Source organism: Falco peregrinus, chromosome 14 (assembly GCF_023634155.1).
Source record: "Falco peregrinus isolate bFalPer1 chromosome 14, bFalPer1.pri, whole genome shotgun sequence".
Lineage (NCBI taxonomy): Eukaryota > Metazoa > Chordata > Aves > Falconiformes > Falconidae > Falco > Falco peregrinus.
The window spans coordinates 743502-765398 of NC_073734.1; the positions used below are offsets into that span (position 1 = coordinate 743502).

A 21897-nucleotide genomic window follows, 5' to 3' on the forward strand; every position below is an offset into this window, starting at 1 on the left:
AGCATGAAATAAGGAATCTCTCTGCATAGAGGAAACAGGATGGAGAACTTGACTCTCAGAAAAACCAACCCCAAGAACAAACCCAATTCAAACGTCTGAACAGCTACCACTGTTGGACTTTGAATGCCACGTCCCAGCGGGCTGAAAAATCTAAGTCTGCTTTGGGACAGATACATTCAAATCTGCCCTGTCACAACACAATTTAACAGCAGCTTTAACAAGAAAGAGACAACCGGAATGCCTCCGTAACCCAACAGGCACAAAGAAGGTGAACACACTGAAACCCCTCCCACAGAACACAACGCGTTAGGGCTACTTACCCAAGGTCTGTCTTGCCGGTAGCTTTAACTCCTCTAACAGGGACTCTCCTAACAGTTACCGATGAGTGCCTTGGAATCAGGGCATTGTCATCTGTGTATTCTGAAAACAACATCAATACAGAGAAAGCATCAGTCAGTTCGTAAGAGTGATATTAATATGTCATGACATAGCACTTCAGGGAACCCTTTATGGATAGAAAAGCAACATTTTACACACAGCGTCATGCTTTTATCATGTCCACACACTCACGGTACCTTTCCAGAAATCTTCAGGTCTGATAGTCAAACACAAGCAGCAAAATCTTTTCCATTTGTTTTGAATCGTTTCAATGCCAACAGCAAAATGGTCTCTAAAGTCACTAAAGCAGAGTCTGCTAAAACATGAGGCTCTTTCCTGATCTAACTTTCATTGCTTTTGCTCCTGTTAGCTTACAAAACCCTAGAACATGTCTCTATAATAGCGAGCACGGAAGAGGACACCCCCACCCCGCCTCCCACCTTTTAAAACACATCCCAACCATCCATTTTGCCTTCCCACCATCTTCAAAAAGAGTCCACCATCTCTTTTTTTTCCCCCCAGTGATGTGTAAAATCCCGTTTACTTTTAGCTTCTATTAGCATTGCTTCTATTACGAGATTTCCGTGATCACGCGGCTCGGAAAACTCTGAACAAGTTGGCCATCTTCACTCAAGGTTCACTGAAGGGTCTTTCCAAGATCACGTCACCATTTAGTCAGGACTCCTGCACAAAGTTATAAAACCCACTACCATATCTCCACAGGGAGGATCTCCAAGAACCCCCTTTAGGCAGGACATCCAGGCCTAGTTCTTTCCTTCATCTTCTGAAGGTGACTTTAAGCACGTAGATGCTGTTCAATAAAAACGGAAAGTCACGGTTATGTATAAAACCCCAAAATCTGGCATACACATAAATGACACCGAAATGTATTCCTTAGCTTTGCTCTGACAACCGCTGGGGGATTTTTGCATTTTCACGGGGAAAACACCCTTACAAAAGTTCCAGTAAGCATCTGTGTCACAACCTGTACGTCTGCCTCTACCTGCATGTCTGTCTCTACTGCTGTATATGACACGCGATCCCGTAACACCCCCAAGACCCCTAACACCGTGCTGTTAAGTCTGCTCACAGATACTCTCCTGAACCTGCTTTACCTATCTGTAGGTAAACAGCGTGTTTAGGTCCAACCACTTGAAAGGCTGGGGCCAAAGTTACAGTTACCGCAGCAGGCATGTTATTCTGTTTAAGTTTTAATACATCAAACAGGGAGAGGAAAAAATCCTATGAGTACACATTGTAACGACAAGACTGTTGTGGGAATGTCACAGAACCACAGGAAAAAAGAAAAAAAACCCCAACCGATAAAATTTGAATGTTTAAGGAATGGAGACGGTTTCCAAGTCTTTGTATTTCTGACAAGTCATATTCCAAAGTCTTTAATCACATGCAAGCTTTGCCAGACGGTAGATTACCAAACTGAAACAGCACACTAAGTAATACAAAACCATTACCGTCTCTGAGAATCAAGCACCATTTCTCAGATTCAAAAGAACTTAGGGTTTCTCTAAGAACATTTCTAGGTATATTCACCATAACTGATCTGCCATAAAACTTCAGTACTGCCCTGACACCGTTTAACACGCAGTACCACGACAAAAATGCACCGTTTGAAAGAAATGAAGAAATGATGCTCAATAGCATCTGAATGAATGTGTAGCATGGTGCAGCAAAGAAGCTGTATTAGCAAGAAATGCCAAGTATACTTTAGACAGAACACTCGTCTACAAGATGGCTTTCCAGGGTCTGCATAGATTCTCACTCACAGATACACTCTTGATCCAAAACGTTGCTACTGAGCAGTTTCTGCAGCAGCCAAGCACCGCTTTTCCAACGCGGTGGAGTAAAAGTAGCTGAAGACAAATTTCAGTCACCAAACCCACTTTTTTTTCCCCTTTAAATTAGCCACCCACTCCTTTTCTATCACGTTCAGCCTTCTCTGCCGGCTTTCAAAGAAATCTGGCAGGTCTGTGATGACAAGGCATTGTCCCACATTCCCTTATCGTTTTACCTAGTAGGGTTCCCAGAAACCAAACCTCTTCCACGCGCGGTGTCGCACACGGGCCCCGTACGCTGCTGTGCCTGGCTGCGCACACAGCCCTGACGGCAGCTGCCAGCGCACAACCACGGAAGAGCAGCTCTGAGGCCCCAGCACAAGTCACCGCTGCCGGCCGTGGCCCAACCGCCTCACTGGCCGCCTGCGCCATCGCCAGCCGGCCGGTCCCCGGTCCCCGCGCCCGCCGCCCCCACGCACCTTCCATGGTCTGGGCGTTGGTGACCTGCAGGTCGCAGTGGGTCGCCTTCAGCCTCTCGCGGCCCATGATCTGGCGCCTGAGGTCGCGCAGGGAGATGTGGGGGCCGTGAAAGGTGACCACATCGGAGTTCAGCCTGGAGGAGAACTTGTAGTGGACACACGACATGGCCGGGGCCAGGCGGTGCCCGCTCCGCGATGGCACCTCACGCAGCAGCTGGCCTCGCGGCCCCCACAGCAGGTCAGGGCCCACCGAGGGGCTGGGGCCAGCAGCGCGGGCTGAGCCCGCCGGCTCCTCCTCGCAGCCCCGGTGGGAGGACGATGGGGACAGGCCCTGGCTCGGCCTCCGCTCCCTCCTCGCACCAGCGCTGCCAGGCCAAGCTGCTCGCTATGGCAACCCAGGCGGCTCCGCATTGTGACAGAGGGGCTCAGGGGGCCACTCAGCGCCCCTGGGGGAGGGGCCTTCATCAGCCCCGCCTGGGCCGCCGGTGTCCCTGCTGTCCCCCAGCCTGTCACCGCCCCGTGCCCTGTCACCCCCCAGGGCTCCGGTGTCCCTGCTGTCACCCCCTGGGGCCTTCACCATCCTGCGTCACCTGTCAGCCCTTGCGCCTGTGGGGGCTCTCCCAACAGCCCTGGGCACATCACTGCCCCGTGCCCTGTCACCCCCCAGGCTGTCACGGCTTGCTGTCCCCTCCTGTAACCCCCAGGCTGTCACAGCCTGCTGTCCCCTCCTGTCACCACGCAGGCTGTCACGGCTTGCTGTCCCCTCCTGTAACCCCCATGCTGTCCCAATCTGCTGTCCCCTCCTGTCATCCCCAGGTTTTCACGGCCTGCTGTCCCCTCCTGTCACCTCCCAGGCTGTCATGGCCTGCTGTCCCCTCCTGTCACCACCCAGGCTGTCACTGCCTGCTGTCCCCTCCGGTAACCCCCAGGCCTGTCCCTGCCTACTGTCCCCTCTGGTCACACTCCACACTGCCACTGCCTGCTGTCCCCTCCTGTCATCCCCAGGCTGTCACTACCTGGTGACATAAGCTACATAAGATAAAAAAGAAAAAAGAAAAAATCCAAAACGAAAACCTGCTTAGGTGAACACCAAAACACCCATGACTTTCTCAGACTCTTCACTACCCCACATGTGAGTCAAGGGACAGGATCTCCCAAAGGCTCTTTTGCAGGCACTTCCTGAAGACACCCCCACCCCCCACCCCACCCTGCTTTTCTACAAGTGCACAAAGAGGTGAAGAAGAGTTTCATGTTTAAGTTAAAGGAGGCAGTTTCTGAAATTAGCTTAGGTGAAAAAAACAAGGTGGTGTACTCATGGATATTCTCCTCTGCAAGGCCATGAAGAAAACATGAACCGCAGTCCCCAAAGGCAAAGGAGCAAACTGAGGGAGAGCAGCTCATCGGTGCCTTTCAGAGCTTCAGCAGTCTGGGGAAATGGGAAAAAAAACCCATACAAAGAGAAACAGCAGCCAAGAAGCACTTTTATAAAATGCATATTGGGGCCTGTTCCAGACCTCAGAATGACTTTCAATATTGCTTTGCATGACTATTAGACCAAGGCCTAAAGTGGAGTGATAGCTTCTGCTTGCCGGGGCATGAGAAGATCACTCAAATGAGCGACACAGTAACAAGTAAACACCAAAGGCAACAGCGGAGCTTACCATTTCCCTCCACTGGCGACCAGCTGTGCAGTAAACCAGCTTAACCAGCCTCCCTAAGGATGGCTCTAAAGTCACTGAAAAGGAAAAAAAGAAGGTAAGTTCCTAGCCTGGAATGCAAAGGCACCATCTTGGCTCCCAGGCAGGTGGCACTGATGGCCCAGCAGGGTCATGTCCCCACGTTCCAGGAAAGATAAAAAAAGTGCAGGACGTGTTTGTGGGGTGGGTTTGATGCATCCTTTCCGTTTGGTGAAAGCCTGAGGAAGGATGTACCCCACGGTGGGACCGGTGGCACTTTAGACCTGAGGTTAAAAAAGTGCTGCACATCAGTGACACTGCCCAAGCTGCTTTCACCACCAAACAATAAAAGATTTGCTTTCTCCAGTATGGTGGGAATGATGCCATAAAGTCGGTCATGGAGAGAAACCCTCTAAGCCTTGCTTGCAAGTTTCAGAAGGCAGGCATTCTTTATGGCAGTGCTGGGAGCACGGGGGAATGTTTCCTCTGAGCGTGCTCACCCAGTTACTCGAGGGCACGCACTACGGACAGCAGAGCACTTGCACACTCATAGCGCATTACACATGCATTTTCAGTCAGGCACGGGATGGGTTACAAGTTTCTTGCTTTAATACAAATGAGCACACACCCTCAGACAGCACTGCTGAGGTTTTTTACTAGCTCCCCGTGCTCCCCAAGCGGGGCCTTGCCCTCTCTCGGGGGGGTATCTGAGTCAGAGGTCGCGATCTCCCCCCACAACAATTACCTCTGCCCGACTTCCAACCAACATTCTGCGGATCGCAGCACTCTATCGGCTTGTCTCCTCCTGTGGCCACAACGTCCTCACCCAGAGGCTCCTTCTGCATCACTGAAGAGAACGGAGTTCTTTTCCCCATCCATTCTTTATTCCCCATCCTTCCCAAGGCTGACTCCCTGCATGAGAGGTCCCTTAATTTGTCACTTCTAACAGCTTTAGAGAGTCAGCTTGGCCTAACCTTTGTGCGCAGGTGTGTTTAACGTAGAGCTAAACACCAAATCAGTGTGGTAACTGGGGAGCTCAGACATCTTGTCCCTTTGCCGAGCCAGCAGCCTTCCCTTAACAGAATCCCTGGACATAAACGTATATACAGTGGAATCTATACGGTGGCATCAAACGTCCGCCCAGACACCACATCCGTCCCTAAAATCCTTCCCCCCAAACAACCCTGAAAGACTTCCCTTGACCCCCTCCTCCACCCTGGCTGTTCCTGAAATCATCCCCCACCTCCACCTCCCCGCCCTGTCCCTAAAACCTTTTCCCCCAGACCCTGGTCCAGCCCTCCCCCACCCTCGGCCCGTCCCTAAAATCCTTCCCCCAACCCCCCGGTCCTTCCCTAAAGGCCTCCATTAACCCCCCGTCCGTCCCTAAAACCCTTCCCCCAGGCCCCCCAATCTGTTCTCTAAATAACACACACACCCTCAACCCCCCCCACGCCCCCACCCCCGGTGTATCAATACACACACACCCACCTCCCCCCAACCCCCACCCCCCCCACACCCACTCCCACAAACACACATCCTTGCCCCACCCCCACACACCCCGCTCCATCCCTAAACACCTTCATCCATTCCCACCCGTCCGTCCCTAAACCCCTTCCCCCCGCCCCCTCCCCTGCCCCCGTCCCTCTGTCCCTGGCACGGCCCAACTGCCCAGCACCACCAGACCACTCTGGCCCAAACACCGTAAGGCAATGGTTCCCACCTGCCAATAGCAAGTCGAGGAACATTTTTTCTTCTTAAATAGAGAGAGTTTTACTTCACACGATGCCGACTACGCCAAATTATGTTTTGCTGACTGACTGGATACACAGCAAAGCTGAACTCTACATCAAATATAATCAAATCTATCAAATCTATCAAATGATGGAATATATCAAACGCAGTTTCTTATATTACAATAAAAGAAAATAGCATGCAATATGATAAAAGGAACCAGTAGCAGTTACTGTGAGCAATATGATAAAAGAGCAACAGAAGCGAAGCATCCAATTGTTATTCCAAAGTGTTAACATGCCTAAGGAAAGGAGACATCACCAATTCCCACCCCAATTCCCTTCGGCTGGGAGCCCCCTTGCAGCTGGTGCCAGGAGTCTCTCGGGAACTGGGAAATTCCCCTGGAGAAGGTGCCAGGAAGGAATTCTCTTGTTGCTTCCCACCGTGCATGGTAGCCATGTGAGGCACAGCGCAAGGGTTCTGCTCCCTGCTTTCTGTGGTGAGAAAATTGACACAGCACTTTAGAACTCATACAGAAGCAAAAAACATGGCTTGGGAAAGTGCAGCGCTGCTCCCCTGGAGAGGGTTCCAGGCAGGAATTCTCTTGCTGCTTCTCACCCTGCCCTGGCAGCCATGTGAGGCACAGCACAAGAGTTCTGCTCCCTGCTTTCTGTGGTGAGAAAATTGACCAAAACCTTGTGCACTCATGCAGAACCAGAGCTCACCCTGTCAAAGTGCAGCACTGCTCCCCTGGAGAAGGTGTCATGAAGGAATTCTGTTGCTGTTTCTCACCGTGCCCGCACAACCATGTGAGGCACAGCAGAAATGTGCTGCTCCCTGCTTTCTGTGCTGAGAAAACTGACCTCTTTTCAGTGGCAATAATGCACAGCCCAAAAAACTCACCTTGACAAAGTGCAGCAGTGCTCCCTGGAGAAGGGGCCAGGCAGGAATTCTCTTGCTGCTTCTCACCGTGCCCGGGCAGCCATGTGAGGCACAAAAGAAAATTTCTGCTCCCTGCTTTCTGTGGTCAGAAAACAGAACCATCACTTTTGAAATGGTGCAGAACCAAAAAAAAGTCACCTTGTCCAAGTGCAGCGCTGCTCCCCTGGAGAGGGTTCCAGGCAGGAATTCTCTTGCTGCTTCTCACCCTGCCCTGGCAGCCATGTGAGGCACAGCACAAGAGTTCTGCTCCCTGCTTCCTGTGGTGAGAAAATTGACCAAAACCTTGTGCACTCATGCAGAACCAGAGCTCACCCTGTCAAAGTGCAGCACGGCTCCCCTGGAGAAGGGGCCAGGCAGGAATTCTCTTGCTGCTTCTCACCGTGCCCAGGCAGCCATGTGAGGCATAAAAGAAAATTTCTGCTCCCTGCTTTCTGTGGTCAGAAAACAGAACCATCACTTTTGAAATGGTGCAGAACCAAAAAAAAGTCACCTTGTCCAAGTGCAGCGCTGCTCCCCTGGAGAGGGTTCCAGGCAGGAATTCTCTTGCTGCTTCTCACCCTGCCCTGGCAGCCATGTGAGGCACAGCACAAGAGTTCTGCTCCCTGCTTCCTGTGGTGAGAAAATTGACCAAAACCTTGTGCACTCATGCAGAACCAGAGCTCACCCTGTCAAAGTGCAGCACGGCTCCCCTGGAGAAGGGGCCATGAAGGAATTCTCTTGCTGTTTCTCACCGTGCCCGGGCAGCCATGTGAGGCAAAACACAAAAGTTTTGCTCCCTGCGTTCTGTGGTGAGAAAATGGACCTCTCACATTTGCAATCATGAAGAGCCAAAAAAACCCTCACTATGGGTAAGTGCAGCACGGCTGCCCTGGAGAAGGTGCCAGGAAGGAATTCTCTTGCTGCTTCTTGCCCTGCCCTGGCAGCCATGTGAGGCACAGCACAAATGTTCTGCTCCCTAATTTCTGTGGTGAGAAAATTAACCCCTCACCTTTTCAATCATATAGAGCCAAAAAACCCTCACCTTGACAAGTGCAGCACGGCTCCCCTGGAGAAGTGACAGGAAGGAATTCTCTTGCTGTTTCTCACCCTGCCCTGGCAGCCATGTGAGGCACAGCACAAAAGTGCTACTCCCTGCTTTCTAAAGTCAGAAAAATTGACTGTCCACAGTTGCACTGATGTAGAGATAAGACTTTCTTACTCAAAAGCAAAACCCAAGAAGCCATGTAGCCTTGGGAACCCCCTTGTCCTTCCGTGTGGCTGGTGACTTCCCATGGCTCTTCCGCAAGGCAGGACAGATAACCACGAATTTGGAAGCCCACGTTAGTTCAAGTACACTTAGTCCTCTGACAGTCACTACTTAGGGGCCAGCGGTCCTCTCACCCCTCCACAGATCTGCCTGTTAGTCCTCTAGCAGTCATTCCCCATGGAGGGACCACAAGTCCTCCACACCTACCCACCAGCTCACCAGAAATGAGTCAGACCACGCCAGAAGTGACACTGCCTGACCTGCAGGAGATCTATTAGACCAGTAACGATGGTTTCAAGACAGAAAAGCCCACCACCATCCACCAGCACAGCAGAAAAACAACCAGAAGAAACTTCGTACACAAACCAAAGGCACCCATCCAAACCCCACAAAGGCAAAATAGCTGAAAAAAGGCACTCTCCGCAAAAAAAACCCACCACACAGATCACAAGATAAGATAAAAATGCCATAACCCCAGGAACACAGGGCCAACAAACACAGATTCTGTCCATAACAGTAACACACTTTGACACTAACTCGCTTGACCTCTGACATACTTGACCTTGTTGCCCCCAAACCACAGCACATCGTAGCCCTAAGGCAACACAAAACGGAGCACAAAGTCCCTGAAGATCTCCGCCAGGGCAAAAGCAAAGCACAGAGCCACACAGGAGGGGGGGTTGGAAGGGACCCGTGGAGGTCCTCTGGGCCAAGCCCTCTGCTCCAGCACGCTCGCCTCGAGCAGGTTGCTGAGAACTGTGTGCCCTTGGCCTTTGAAGATCCCCAAGGACAGAGACTGCACAACCTCCTTGGGCAACCTCTGCCAGCATTTGATCGCCCCGAGGGGGAAAATTTGCCATTTCTATCTCTCCTTTCACTGTACTGCATTCCAGAACAGCCATGAGATGACAAGCTCAGGCTTGAAAGCCAGTGCTGTGGCTGGCCTGAAATTCTGTCCCCCTTTTTTTCATCCACTAGTAGCTAAAGGAGGACAAAGAAGGATTTCTTTCAAAGGAGAACTTCTCTTTTCCTCTGTCCTTCTTCTCTACCAGTGATCTGGATTCTGAGTGCTGTGCCACTGTCCTAATGGCTGGGATAGGGATACTTCTTGTAGGACAGGGAGGAGGTGACAGTGGAGATGATCAGGCTGGGGAAGTTGAAGGAAAACGCAAGCAACTGGAGTTGCCTGGAGCAAGAGTGGCCAGCTTCCGAGCTAGGTCACCTCGTGTCCTCAGCTCCCATGCAGGAGCTGAACCACACACATGGACTGCAAAGCAGTGTGACCCATAGAAAAAAGTTTGCTTGGCTCGGAATCGCCCAGGGGCATTTAACTGCAATTCCGCCCTTGTCAGCAGGAAGGAAACATGCCCTGCAAGCACACACTGAGGCACGACACCTTGCCCGGGGCTAAAGGGTACCTCAGGAGACCTACATGGGACCCCCCAGCACCTGGATTGCTGGCTGGAGGATGCGTAGGTCAAAGGACCCTGATGGGAGCCCTGCAGGCTCTCATGCATTGGACCAACGGGCACCTTCCCTTGTCATACAGATCATCCTCTCGGATGCTCTGGACAGTTTCTGGTAGATCTCTGGAGAAGAGCTTCTCCCCAGGCCTCTCCCATGGGCTTGCTCACCCCCGGAGCCCTTCCCAAGCACAGCCCCAGCAGGTGGATGCAACCGGCGTTGCAGGGAAGAACAAGCAGCAGGCACCACAGTCAGCACTGCGGGAAAGCTGGGACCCCAGACACCCACCCAGGCTCTCCAATCCCAGCCTGGCCCACAAGAGTGCCTTTATCTCCCTTTCCCAGAAGTGCTGAATTCCCCTTCCAGCATTAGCCACTGGACCCACGCTGCTTCTTGCTGCAGTGTACAACAGCCACAAGAGAATTTGCTAGATGTCTCTGATTTCCTGCATTTTTCCTGAACAGGGCGGGTGTGTAACTCTCTGAATCACTTCTATTTGAAGCAAGGCATTGCTTAGGGTCAACAGTGAAACGAGACACGGGCCATCAAAAGGTGACTACCTTTCCCCTTCTTTGCCATGGTCACGGCCTACCCCACAGACTCGCCCCTGGCCGTGTCGGCCACCGGCTGGGTGAAGGTCATGGCTAACCGGGCAGGGGCTCCTGTGTGGCGCTCATCCAGCCCTGATTGCCAAGGGTGAAGCCTTAGCACCCAGGTGGAATAAAGCCTTCCCAAGCAAGGGTGGTGCTCCAGGGGCACCACAATTCCTGCCGAAGCTCACCACACATTTCATTTCCCTGTGGCGCCTGGCAGGACACGAGCGGCTCTTGACTGCTGCTAGTCCCCCCGTCTTTTGGTAAAAATGGAAGTTTTTCCTCCTGCTGGGCCTGCTCCAGTTCCAGCGCCTTGGGGCCTGAGGCCTGGCACGGCCTGTGTGCCAGAGGCCTTCCGACCGCTAGGCCGGCCTCCACCAAGAGGAGTCTGCCTCAGGCCACAACGGTCACCTCTAGGAAAAACGGCTTCTTTTATCGAGCAGGGCCCTGCCCAAACCCCAGGGCAAAGCGCTGGCCGCAGGCGCAGGGAGGTGGCCCTTGCCCCCTGCCCTGTCCTGCGCGGGGCTCCCCGGGGCGAGGCAGGCCCGGCCATACTGGAGAGGGCCCCAGCCCCGCCCCGCAGGCCCCGCCCACTTTCCGTTGGGCTCAGACCGTTGGTCACGGGGAGCCCACGGCCACCACAGGCAGCAGGGCAGAGCCGTGCTGGCACGCAGCGGCGCTGGCAGGAGGCAGCCTCTGGCCCAGCAGCGCTGCCACAGCACCAGCACCCCGCTTCCCAGCCTCGCCGTCGCCGGCTGGGCCCCCTCCTCGCTGCACGGCCAGGGCCCTCCTCTCCCGGGCAGGATGGGCCAGGCCAGCTGCTGCTGCGGCTCCAGGTGGGCTCCCCCCGGGCTCGGGGACACGCGGGCACAGCTGGGCCACGCAGCACTGGCGTTGCTCATGCCCGCCGCTCTCTGCTCTGCAGGGAGGCTCTCAGCGACGCCGAGCCGGTGCTGAGCGCGGACGTGCGGCTGACCCGGGGCCGCAAGAGGAGCGAGAGGCGCCTGCTCCTCCTCCACGAGGAACTGGTGGTCGCCAAGTTGCGGTAAGACCCTCAGAGCCCAGATCCTTGCCCCCAGCCCCGGCCCAGGGACACCCTGGCACCAGCCCCAGGCCCCGGCCCCTCGGTGCTGGAGGCACCAATGTCCGTCCCAAGGGCAGGTGGGGGACAGGGCTCTGCGCGTGGGGACCCAGCCCAAGGAGCCCCCCTCCAGCTCAGTGCCCGCCTCTGCTCTCTGCAGACATGGCACCAGCCTGCGCCCACAGCTCCGCCTGGCGCTGGACCAGCTGTGGGTGCTCAGCAGCGGGAAGGAGGCTGCGGGGCAGGAGGGACAGGAGGAGGAGGAAGGCACCGATGAGGACAGCACCTCTGTCATCCTCGCCTGGCCCACCGGCTCCTGCATCGCCACTTTTGGGTGAGTCGTGGTCGGGCAGCAGAGGTTCCCAGCCGTGCCCACGCCATCCCATGAACACAGGCCTCTGCCTTGCGTGCAGAGCTGGGCAGGGAGCAGGCAGCCCGGTGGAAGGGAGGGAGGGATGTGGGATGTTTCCCCATCCTGCATCCCCTGGTCACCTTTTGGTCCCCAGAAGGGAAGGGCAAATGCAGCCGCTCAGGCAGGACAGAGCGACCCAGGGCTTGGACAGCGCCTCTGTCCTGCCCCACAGCACAGGGCTGTGCAGGCACCCACCTTTGCCCAGGGCTGGGGGCAGCAGGGCCTGACGCTCTCTCTCCTCTCTATCTGCAGATCCCAGGCACTGAAGGAGCTGTGGGTGGCCACGCTGCTGGGGTAAGCCGGGGGGATGCTCCAGGAGAAGCTGGATGGACGGGGGAACACAGCCCCCAGCTGGGGAAGGTGCCCCCGTGGCTGCGAGCAGCTCTCGGGCACAGCTGCCTGACAAGAGACAAGAGACGGCTTGGGGCTCACCCAGCTCTCTCCCTCTCCCTTCCCGGTGCACAGGACACGAGAAGGATGCACGGGAGCCCGCGTCACCCATCTGACATCCATCAAGCTCCTGGAGAGGGAGCTGAGCCGCCGCCACGCCGTGAGTGTCTCTCTGCTCTGGGCCCTGTCCCCAAGCACTGCTCCTACAGCCGAGCAGCAGAGCCATGGCTGCTCACCTTCTTCCCCTCCTTCTCTCCTGCCCAGTGGAGGACACTGCGCGCCAGGAGCCTGGAGAGGCTGATGGAGGCACAGGCAGAGGTGAGAATGGCTGCCTTGCACCTGCCTCTGGCTGCGCCGGGATGCGCAGGGACTGGGGTGAGCTTGTGCGGGAGGGACAGAGGGTCTGATGGTGCCACTCAGGGAGCAGAGAGTTTTGGGAAGCCAGCAGCACGCCAGCACGTTCTGACTGGTGACACTGGGAGGAACCCTGCCACATGGGGAAGAGAGCCCGGGAGGGCAGAGGGTCCCAGCTCTGCCGCGCTCAGGCTGCTGGTGGCCCTTTCTGCTGCGGGGCTGCTCTCCAAGCACAGCCCGATTCTTGGTTCTTGCAGGCTCATCCCAAGCAAGGGCCTGCGACGGCCCCATCTGCAAACGCAGGGGGACTTTGCCCCGCACCAGGTGAGTTTGGGAAAGCAAGGCAACCTCCTGCAGTGCTGTGCTCACTTGTCCCCGAGTGTCGCCATGCAGGTTGGGCAGCCCACGGAAGGATGTCACCTGGACGGACAAGGACAACTGCTGGGCAGTGCCTGCTGGATATGCTTCTGCGGGGACACGGAGCCTCTGCTGCTGCCCGCAGCTTGCAGGAGGGCAGGGCGAAGGCTGGCACAGGCTGACCCCGTGGCACGATGGCTCTCAAGAGCCTCTAAGTCAACACCTCCGAGCCACAGCCGCGGTTCCAGCTGCTGCCTCCCTGCCCATCCTGCCGCACCACACAGCACCGTGCTGCCGGCAGGGCAGCGCAGGGCAGGGCAGGCGCTGGGACCGCTGGCCTGGGGTCTCCATTGGTGGTGTCTTACTCTGTTTTCCTCTGCAGCAGGAGGGAGCAGCAGCGGGAGCAGCACCAGCAGGAGGAGGATGGGGCTGCCCTGGCCCTTCGCCCTGCGGCGCACCCCGGCCGCTGCCCAGGCGCCAGGGCAGGCGGGCTCCAGCTGCAGCAGGGCGCTCTTTGGGCAGCCCCTGGCAGCCCTCTGTGGGGAGGACAACACGCTGCCCCGGCCCATCCAGGTAAGCCAGCCTGGACAGACGGGGTCCCCAGCCCTCCCTCCGGCTGCTCTGGAGAGGGCCTGCATGTCCCCAGCAGCTGCGGGGACAGGGCACTGGGCTCTGCACCCCCAGAACCTGCTTCTGGTCCCAGACCCTTTGTGGCGCTTAGGCAACCACGTCTGGGGCAGAGCTCTGGTCCTTGCCACCGCTTGGTTCTTCAGCCAAGCAAGTGGCCTCCTGCCTCTCCTGCAGGAGCTGCTGGCTGTCCTGCGCCAGCAAGGACCAGCAACGGAGGGGATATTCCGCAGAGCTGCCGGTGGGACAGAACTTCGGCAGCTGCGCGAGGCCCTGGACCGCGGCAAGGACATCGACGTAGGAAGCCAGCCTGCGCTGCTGCTGGCCGTCATCTTGAAGGTGAGCACTTCTGACGTGCAGCTGGAGGAGCTCCTGGCTGGCCTGCAGCGTTCAAAGGCTCACCTGCAGCCCTTGGCATTGCAGGACTTCCTGCGAAGCATCCCCACCAAGCTCCTCGTCGTCGACCTCTACGAGGACTGGATGGCAGCCATGGAGAGGGCCAGCAAGCAGGCCAAGGTGGAGGAGCTGAAAGCGTAAGTGTGGGCAGCAGCCTGCCTGGTGAGCAGGGACCGGGAGAGTTCTGGGACCTGCCTGCAAAGGCACGGGCTCCTCAGAAAGCTGTCTTTTCGGGCAGCTGCAAAGCTGTGCAACACGGCCGCTGGCTCCCACCCGCCTGGGGCCAGCTGCGGGGACGGCTGTGGGCACCCTCTGCTTCATCAGCCTTGTCTTCCTCTTCCCTCAGGGTGGCTGACAAGTTGCCTGCGGCCAACCTCCTCCTCCTGAAGCGGCTGATGGCCCTGCTGCAGCACATCGGCCACAACGCAGCCACCAGCAGAATGAGCTGCAGCAACCTGGCCATCTGCGTCGGGCCCAACCTGCTGAGCCCACCCAACGAGGACCTGCTCCCGCTGCAGGCCATGCTGGCGGTGACCGAGAAGGTACGCCCTACCCAGCAGCCAGCGCTGCCTTCCCGGCCCATCGGAGCTTGGCTGTTGCGAGGTCCCTGGCTGCCTCCTCCCTTGGGCCAGTGCTGGTGGGCTGGGTGCCTGGAAGAGCAACCCCCAGCCGCAGCCGCCTGCGCAGGCGAAGGGTCAGCAGTGGGAAAGGCTGCTTGACACGTCTGCAGGCACCTGGCTTGAGACCAAGGCTTTGATGTCTGCAGGTGAACGTGCTGGTGGAGTTCCTCATTGAAAACTGCGGGGACATCTTTGGGGAGGAGGTGGCCGGCCTCTCCCCTCCATCAGCCGAGGAGGTGCCAGCACCCATGGACAGGGGCACAGGTAGGAGGCGGGACTGAGGCTTGTCACAGACACTGGGGCTTGGGATGCCAGAAACCTCAACGCTGACGAGACAAGTGGTGTAGGGCTCGGCTGGGCTTTGCTTAGGTGTTCTTGACTTCCAAGAAGTCGCGCTGCTGCACGTGCTTTTGCTTTCCAGAGCTGCGGTGCGAAGAGCAAAGTGGCCCTGCAGGCACAGCAGAGACCCAGCATCCGGCAAAAGCCTTTCTGGATGCAGCCGCCTCTCTGCTGGACATCGACAGCGGAGCTGGGGGAGACACAGGGGCAGGGCCCAAAGCGGCAGAGGTACGGCAGCTCCACAGACGCTGGGGCAACATGTCTCAGGTGGGACAGTAATTTCCCAGGAGGCCAAGCAGCCGCTGGGCCTCCTCCTGGCAGCCGCTCTCTTGTGCCTTTGGGGTTCCTCCTCTCCCCCCAGAGTGGTGCGTGCTAAGGAAAACTGGAAAGGCTGTTTCTGGAACGCACTTCATGAAGTATGATCTGCTTCATCAAACAAAACATACCTACAAAATACCCACAATAGGACAGAAAGGAGTAGCTGCCACCTTGAGAGGGCTTTTGCTCAAATCCTACTCCGTCGCAGCTTCATCAAGTCTAGGCTGCGTTGGCTGGACTGTGCAAAATGTGCACGATGCAAACCAGCATCTCCTCTGTAGAGCTCATACAGCAATTTGGCAGTCAGGCCCTCACTACCCCAGGCTGTCACTTGCCACCCGTTACCTCCCAAGTTTCTGGTTTAGGCACCTCCAGATTTGCCTCCAGGCACCCCCGAGGGCACGGCAGAGTCCCTGGCACGCCTGCCACAACTGACCAGCCTGCCCCAGGAAACCAGGTAGGAAGAGCTCCCCTTGCCTGACCTGAGAGCTCGCTGCAGGGGCTTGGGGCTTTCCCCATCTCATCACGCTGTGGGATGGAAAGGTTTGCAGGCTCCCACCAGGAGAAGGAAAAGTCAAGGAAAAGGAAGAGAAAAGAAGCCTGGGCAGAGGAGAGGGACAGCCAAGCACAAATAAAAAGGAGAAGAGAGGAAGCGATTTTGTGGACCCAAACCTGAGAAAATGCAGGAAGGTGCAGCATGTCAGGAAGGCCAGGTGCGTACCACGCGCTGCTGCCCATCTTTCCCAGCCCTGAACACGGCCCTAACTCTTCCCAGCTGGCTGGCAAGGGCCGGCGAGGGCTGGTGCTGAGCAGGGTTTGGGATGAGCCCCACGGCAGCTCCCCGGGGGCTCCCCGTCGAGCCCTGCTGCGCGGCACAGGGGCACTGTCAGCATCCCTGCGCACGCACAGCTCCCTAGGGACATCACCCCTGGGGAGAAGGCACCGGAGCCGGCCTCGAGTGGAGGCCAGCAAGAGCTGTCCCTTCTGGGCCATGAGGAATTCCTCGGAAACAGCGTCCCCCAAAGAGGGGGGAACCAAATCCTGCCTCTTCCTGCCTCTGGGGGCTTATCAGAGCTTTCTGACTCTGTCGTTGCAGGTGCCGACTGATTTTCACCGGCTGAACCGCTGTGACTCCTGGGCCCCTGCAGCTGCTGTTGACAATAAAAGAATCTTTTCCCTCTCCTGACTGTGTCTGCCATAGGGTCTTGTGGAGTGGGGAGCGCTTGTGCTGGGGTGGACCCTCGGGGAGGAGATTGGGATGGTCCCTTGCCCCAGCACCCTTTCCAGCGGGCATTGGGGCTGAGCTGAGGGGCTTTAGGAGGAAAAGCAAAGCACAGAGCCACACAGGAGGGGGGGTTGGAAGGGACCCGTGGAGGTCTCTGGGCCAAGCCCTCTGCTCCAGCACGCTCGCCTCGAGCAGGTTGCTGAGAACTGTGTGCCCTTGGCCTTTGAAGATCCCCAAGGACAGAGACTGCACAACCTCCTTGGGCAACCTCTGCCAGCATTTGACCGCCCTGGGGGGAAAAATTTGCCATTTCAGTCTCTCCTTTCACTGTACCACATTCCAGAACAGCCATGACATGACCAGCTCAGGCTTGAAACCAAGTGCTGTGGCCAGCCTTCAGGGCCAGCAGGGACCGGGGGCGAGGGGAAGTGTTTTAGGGACGGACCGTGGGGGCCGGAGGGAGGGATTTGAGGGACGGACGCCGAGGAAGGCCTCATCCCTGCAGCGATGGCTCAGGCCCAGGGCAGGGCTCTTCTCTGGGTGCCACGGGGTCGATTGCAAAGGACCAGGCCGCCCCACGCAGGGAGCAGGTGCGTGCCGGGGTGCCAGGGGCCCTGCCTGGCTGTTCCCAGCCCAGCCCCGGCTGGGGCCAGCCCTGCGCTGCAGCCCTGGGGCCGAGGCGCAAGGAGCCGGGCATTGCTGAGGGTGCTGCACCCTGCCGGGCCCCGCCGCCGGCTGCCGGCTGCCCTGGGCTGCCCCTCGCTCTCCCCAGCTCTGCCTGCTGCCAGCGCCGGGGGCACCGCCACGGGGCCTGCCCCCTGCCCACAGCTGCCCTGACCCACAGCTGCAGCTGTACGTGGTGCCCACATCGCACAGCTGGGGCGGGGGTGGCAGGTCTCTCTGGGGGCAGCCTGGGACTGGGGGCAAAGCCAAGCCCATCCCTCGCTTGTGATCTTTGTGCCCAGGGAGAGCCAGTGCAGACGTGTGCTGCGCTGGGGAGTGTCCCGCGGGGAGGTGACGGCCGACTGCAGAGCAGCACTGAGACCCGCGCGACAGCAACGGCAGCCGGTGGCCGCAGAGCAGCCCAGGGGAGCTGGTTCCCTCGACGGGCCCCAAAGCAGCCTTCCTCAGCCCCTGCTTTTGGTGACATGTGGAGCAGCGCAGGGATGTCTCTCAGGCTTCCAGGCCTGAGGAGGCTTTCCTCCTCAGGGGCACTGTCAGAAATCCTGCTCCCAGGATTAAAGCGCCCCTCCCCCCATGGATCCGAGGCTGTGTGTCCAGCCCCCTGGAGCTGGGTACAGGTGCCCTGAGCGGTCTCTCAGGGAGGATGGGGCCACCTGCCTGGTGGCTCTGACACAGAAATGATGAGCTGAAGCCCTGTGGTGGTGGAGGGCTGGCTCAAAGCCTCCGAGTGCCTCAGCCTCTCTGCCCAGGAGCGTTTATCTCAGGCCCTTTTCCAGGGTGTGAAGACGCATGGCGGTGTTGTCCTGGTGCCTCCATCTTGTTCTCTCTTGAAGGTTGTGATACTTGAGGTCAGGGAGCACCTGAAAGCCCTGGCGGAGATCTCCAGGGACTTTGTGTTCCATTTTGTGTTGCCTTAGGGCTACAGTGTGCTGGGGTTTGGCGGCAACAAGGTTATGGTATGCCAGAGGTCAAGCGAGTTAGTGTCAAAGTGTGTTATTGTTATGGACAGAATCTGTGTTTGTTGGCCCTGCGTTCCTGGGGTTATGGCATTTTTATCTTATCTTGTGATCTATGTGGTGTTTTTTTTTTGTGGAGAGTGCCTTTTTCAGCTTTTTTTTCCTTTGTACAGTACGGATGGGTGCCTTTGGTTTGTGTACGAAGTTTCTTCTGGTGGTTTTTCTGCTGTGCTGGTGGATGGTGGTGTTTTTTCTGTCTTGAAACCATCGTTACTGGTCTAATAGATCTCCTGCAGGTCAGGCAGTGTCACTTCTGGCGTGGTCTGACTCATTTCTGGTGAGCTGGTGGGTAGGTGTGGAGGACTTGTGGTCCCTCCATGGGGAATGACTGCTAGAGGACTAACAGGCAGATCTGTGGAGGGGTGAGAGGACCGCTGGCCCATAAGTAGTGACTGTCAGAGGACTAAGTGTACTTGAACTAATGTGGGCTTCCAAATTCGTGGTTATCTGTCCTGCCTTGTGGAAGAGCCATGGGAAGTCACCAGCCACACGGAAGGACAAGGGGGTTCCCAGGGGTACGTGGTTTCCTGGGTTTTGCTTTTGAGTAAGAAAGTCTTATCTCTACATCAGTGCAACTGTGGACAGTCAATTTTGCTGACTTTAGAAAGCAGGGAGCAGCACTTTTGTGCTGTGCCTCACATGGCTGCCAGGGCAGGGTGAGAAGCAGCAAGAGAATTCCTTCCTGGCACCTTCTCCAGGGGAGCAGCGCTGCACTTTCACAAGGTGAGCCCTGGTTCTGCATGAGTGCAGAAGGTTTTGGTCAATTTTCTCACCACAGAAAGCAGGGAGCAGAACATTAGTGCTGACTCACATGGCTGCCCGGGCAGGGTGAGAAGCAGCAAGAGAATTCCTTTCTGGCATGTTCTCCAGGGGGGCAGGGCTGCACTTTCCCAAGATGATTTTTATTGGCTCTTAACGACTGCAACTCTGAAGGGTCAATGTTCTCACCACAGAAAGCAGGGAGCAGCACTTTTCTGCTGTGCCTCACATGGCTGCCCGGGCAGGGTGAGAAGCAGCAAGAGAATTCCTGCCTGGCACCTTCTCCAGGGAGCCGTGCTGCACTTTGCTGAGGTGAGCTCTGGTTCTGCATGAGTGCAAAATGCTTGGGTCAAATTTCTTACCACTGAAAGCGGGGAGCAGAACTTTTGTGCTGTGCCTCACATGGCTGCCAGGGCAGGGTGAGAAGCAGCAAGAGAATTCCTGCCTGGCACCTTCTCCAGGGGAGCACTGCTGCACTTTCCCAAGATATATTTTTTCTTTTGGCTCTGCAGGAGTGCAAAAACTTTGGGTCCATTTTCTCATCACAGAAAGCAGGGAGAAGAACTTTTGTGCTGTTCCTCACATGGCTGCAAGTGCAGGGTAGAGAACAGCAAGAGAATTTTTTCCTGGTACCTTCTTTATGGGAGGAGTGCTGTACTTTCCCAAGGTGATTTTTTGGGCTTTTAACCATTGCAATTCTGAAGGATCAATTTTATCACCACAGAAAGCAGAGATCAGAACTTTTGTGCTGTGCCTCACATGGCTGCCAGGGCAGGGTGAGAAGCAGCAAGAGAATTCCTGCCTGGCATCTTCTCCAGGTAAGCAGCGCTGCGCTTTAAGGTGATTATTTTTTTTCTGTGCATGATTGCCACTGAAAAGAGGTCAGTTTTCTCACCACAGGAAGCAGGGAGCAGAACTTTTGTGCTGTGCCTCACATGGCTGCCAGGGCAGGGTGAGAAGCAGCAAGAGAATTCCTTCCTGGCACCTTCTCCAGGGGGGCAGTGCTGCACTTTCCCAAGATATATTTTTTTCTTTTGGCTCTACAGGAGTGCACAAACTTTGGTTCCATTTTCTCACCACAGAAAGCAGGGAGCAGAACTTTTGTGCTGTGCCTCGCATGGCTGCCAGGGCAGGGTGAGAACAGCAAGAAAATTTTGTCCTGGTACCTTCTTTATGGGAGGAGTGCTGCACTTTCCCAAGGTGCCTTTTTTGGGCTCTTAACGGTTGCAGCTTTGAAGGGTCAGTTTTGCTCACCACAGGAAGCAGGGAGCAGCACTTTTGTGCTGTGCCTCACATGGCTGCCAGGGCAGGGTGAGAAGCAGCAAGAGAATTCCTCCCTGGCACCTTCTCCAGGGGGGAACAGTGCTGCACTTATGTCAAGGTCAGCTCTGGTTCTGCATGAGTGCAAAATTTTGGGGTCAATTTTATCACCACGCAAAGCAGGGAGCAGAACTTTAGTGCTGTGCCTCACATGGCTGCCAGGGCAGGGTGAGAAGCAGCAAGAGAATTCCTGCCTGGCACCTTCTCCAGGGGGACAGTGCAGCACTTTGCCAAGGTGACTCTTTGGGGCCCTGCATGATTGCCAATGTAAAGGCGTCCAGTTTCTCACCACAGAGAGAAGGGTGCCGAACTTTTCTGCTGTGCCTGACGTGGCTGCAAGGACATGGTGAGAAGATCCCAGGTAGGAATTCTCTTGCTGTTTCCCACCGTGCCCTGGCAGCCATGAGAGGAACAGCACAAAAGTTCTGCTCCATGCATTCTGTTCTGAGAAATTTGACCTCTCATACTTGGAATCATTCACAGAACAAAAAAATCACCTTGGGAAAGCGCAGCACTGCTCCCCTGGAGAAGATGCTAGGAAGGAATTGTTTTGCTGTTTCTCACCGTGCTCTGGCAGCCATGTGAGGTACAGCACAATATTTCTGCTCCCTGCTTTCTGTGGTGAGAAAACAGACCCCTCACATTTGAAATCATGCAGAGCCAAAAAACCTCACCTTGGCAAAGTGCAGCGCTGCTCCCCTGGAGAAGGTGCCAGGCAGGAATTCTCTTGCTGCTTCTCACCCTGCCCTGGCAGCCATGTGAGGCACAGCACAAAAGCAGAGCAGTACATAGTAGTAGGTACTGGAGTAAAGGGAGCGTGGGGGAGGAGGCTGGAGCTTGGCACCCTGCTCTGGCACATGTGGGTTTCCTGAGACACGTCAGGAATTGTACCCCAGCCCCGGGTGTATTTCCTCATTGCTTTTCTGAGGTGATGGTAGCTGTTGTGTCCTGGCGCAGCTGGTTCCCCTGCCCAGGGTTGGGGCGTTCATGCTCTGAACCCACAGTCGAGGTGCCCGAGGCGTCTGTGCCCTGAGCCTGGAGCAGAGGGGCAGTTGCAGTCTGTCCTTAATTTCTGGGGGGGGTGAAGGGCTCTCTGAGGTGGGAAGATGGAGCTCCCCGTGCAGCAGCCAGGGGTGGTGGCTGGAGGTGGGCTGTGTTGCGGTTGCTGTTTTGTCCTGCCCCCGCAGGAGAATGTGGCTGCTTTCTTAGTTCTGCTGCTTTCCTCCTAATGCAGGAGGCTGGTCCCTGCAGGCTCCAGGGAAGTGGGGCTGTGGAAGTGCCTAACTCTGGGGCTAGAGGGTAGGGGAAGCTGCTGGACTGGTATGGGGGCATGCAGACTGGAAGCCCTCTGGAAATAACTGGTGTGGGCATGATGAGCAGGATTAGTTTCAAGTGAAGTGAAATTATAGTTAGAAAATTGAAAGAAATAATCCAGTTACTCTCAAGACCCAGTAATAAAGCACTGATACCCAGATTAGTGTTGTATCATCCCCATTAGATTTCTCTCTTAACGAATAGTTATTTCTGGCTTTCAATCCGAGCTCCAGCTGCAGCATGCCCTTGTGTCCGTAGGACCGTGCTGTTCTCTCATGTTCCCGGCAAGGACAAAAGGAAATGGCAACGCTGTTGTTCCCTGAAACTATGAAGGGCCTGGTACCGTGAACATGCGCAATGCTGTAGCTGTTTCGGGAGTAATG

General features: G+C 56.2%; 2 protein-coding genes across 2 annotated transcripts; one reads left to right on the top strand and one right to left on the bottom strand.

The window, feature by feature from the left end:
- Nucleotides 1-202: 202 nt before the first annotated feature.
- On the bottom strand, nt 203-2869 carry LOC129785682 (E3 ubiquitin-protein ligase RBBP6-like). The gene is made up of 3 exons (XM_055818984.1): nt 2651-2869; nt 321-420; nt 203-212 (listed from the first exon to the last, which is right to left on the bottom strand). The coding sequence occupies exons 1-3, from the start codon at nt 2814-2816 to the stop codon at nt 203-205; spliced, it is 276 nt and encodes a 91-aa protein (XP_055674959.1). The 5' UTR covers nt 2817-2869.
- Nucleotides 2870-13409: 10540 nt separating this feature from the next.
- Nucleotides 13410-14401, top strand: LOC129785631 (T-cell activation Rho GTPase-activating protein-like; the record flags this gene model as incomplete). Its single annotated transcript, XM_055818573.1, has 4 exons — nt 13410-13469; nt 13701-13862; nt 13947-14056; nt 14266-14401. Coding segments are annotated over 4 exons (468 nt in total), but the record flags the coding sequence as incomplete, so codon positions are not given.
- Nucleotides 14402-21897: the final 7496 nt, after the last annotated feature.

Bases quoted from the DNA above. Each gene is read 5' to 3' on its own strand.
- LOC129785682 (XM_055818984.1), bottom strand. From the start codon at position 2,816: ATGTCGTGTGTCCACTACAAGTTCTCCTCCAGGCTGAACTCCGATGTG. The intron at 421-2,650 runs GTGCGTGGGGGC...TGTTGTTTTCAG, and splicing joins CAACGCCCAGACCATGGAAG to AATACACAGATGACAATGCC.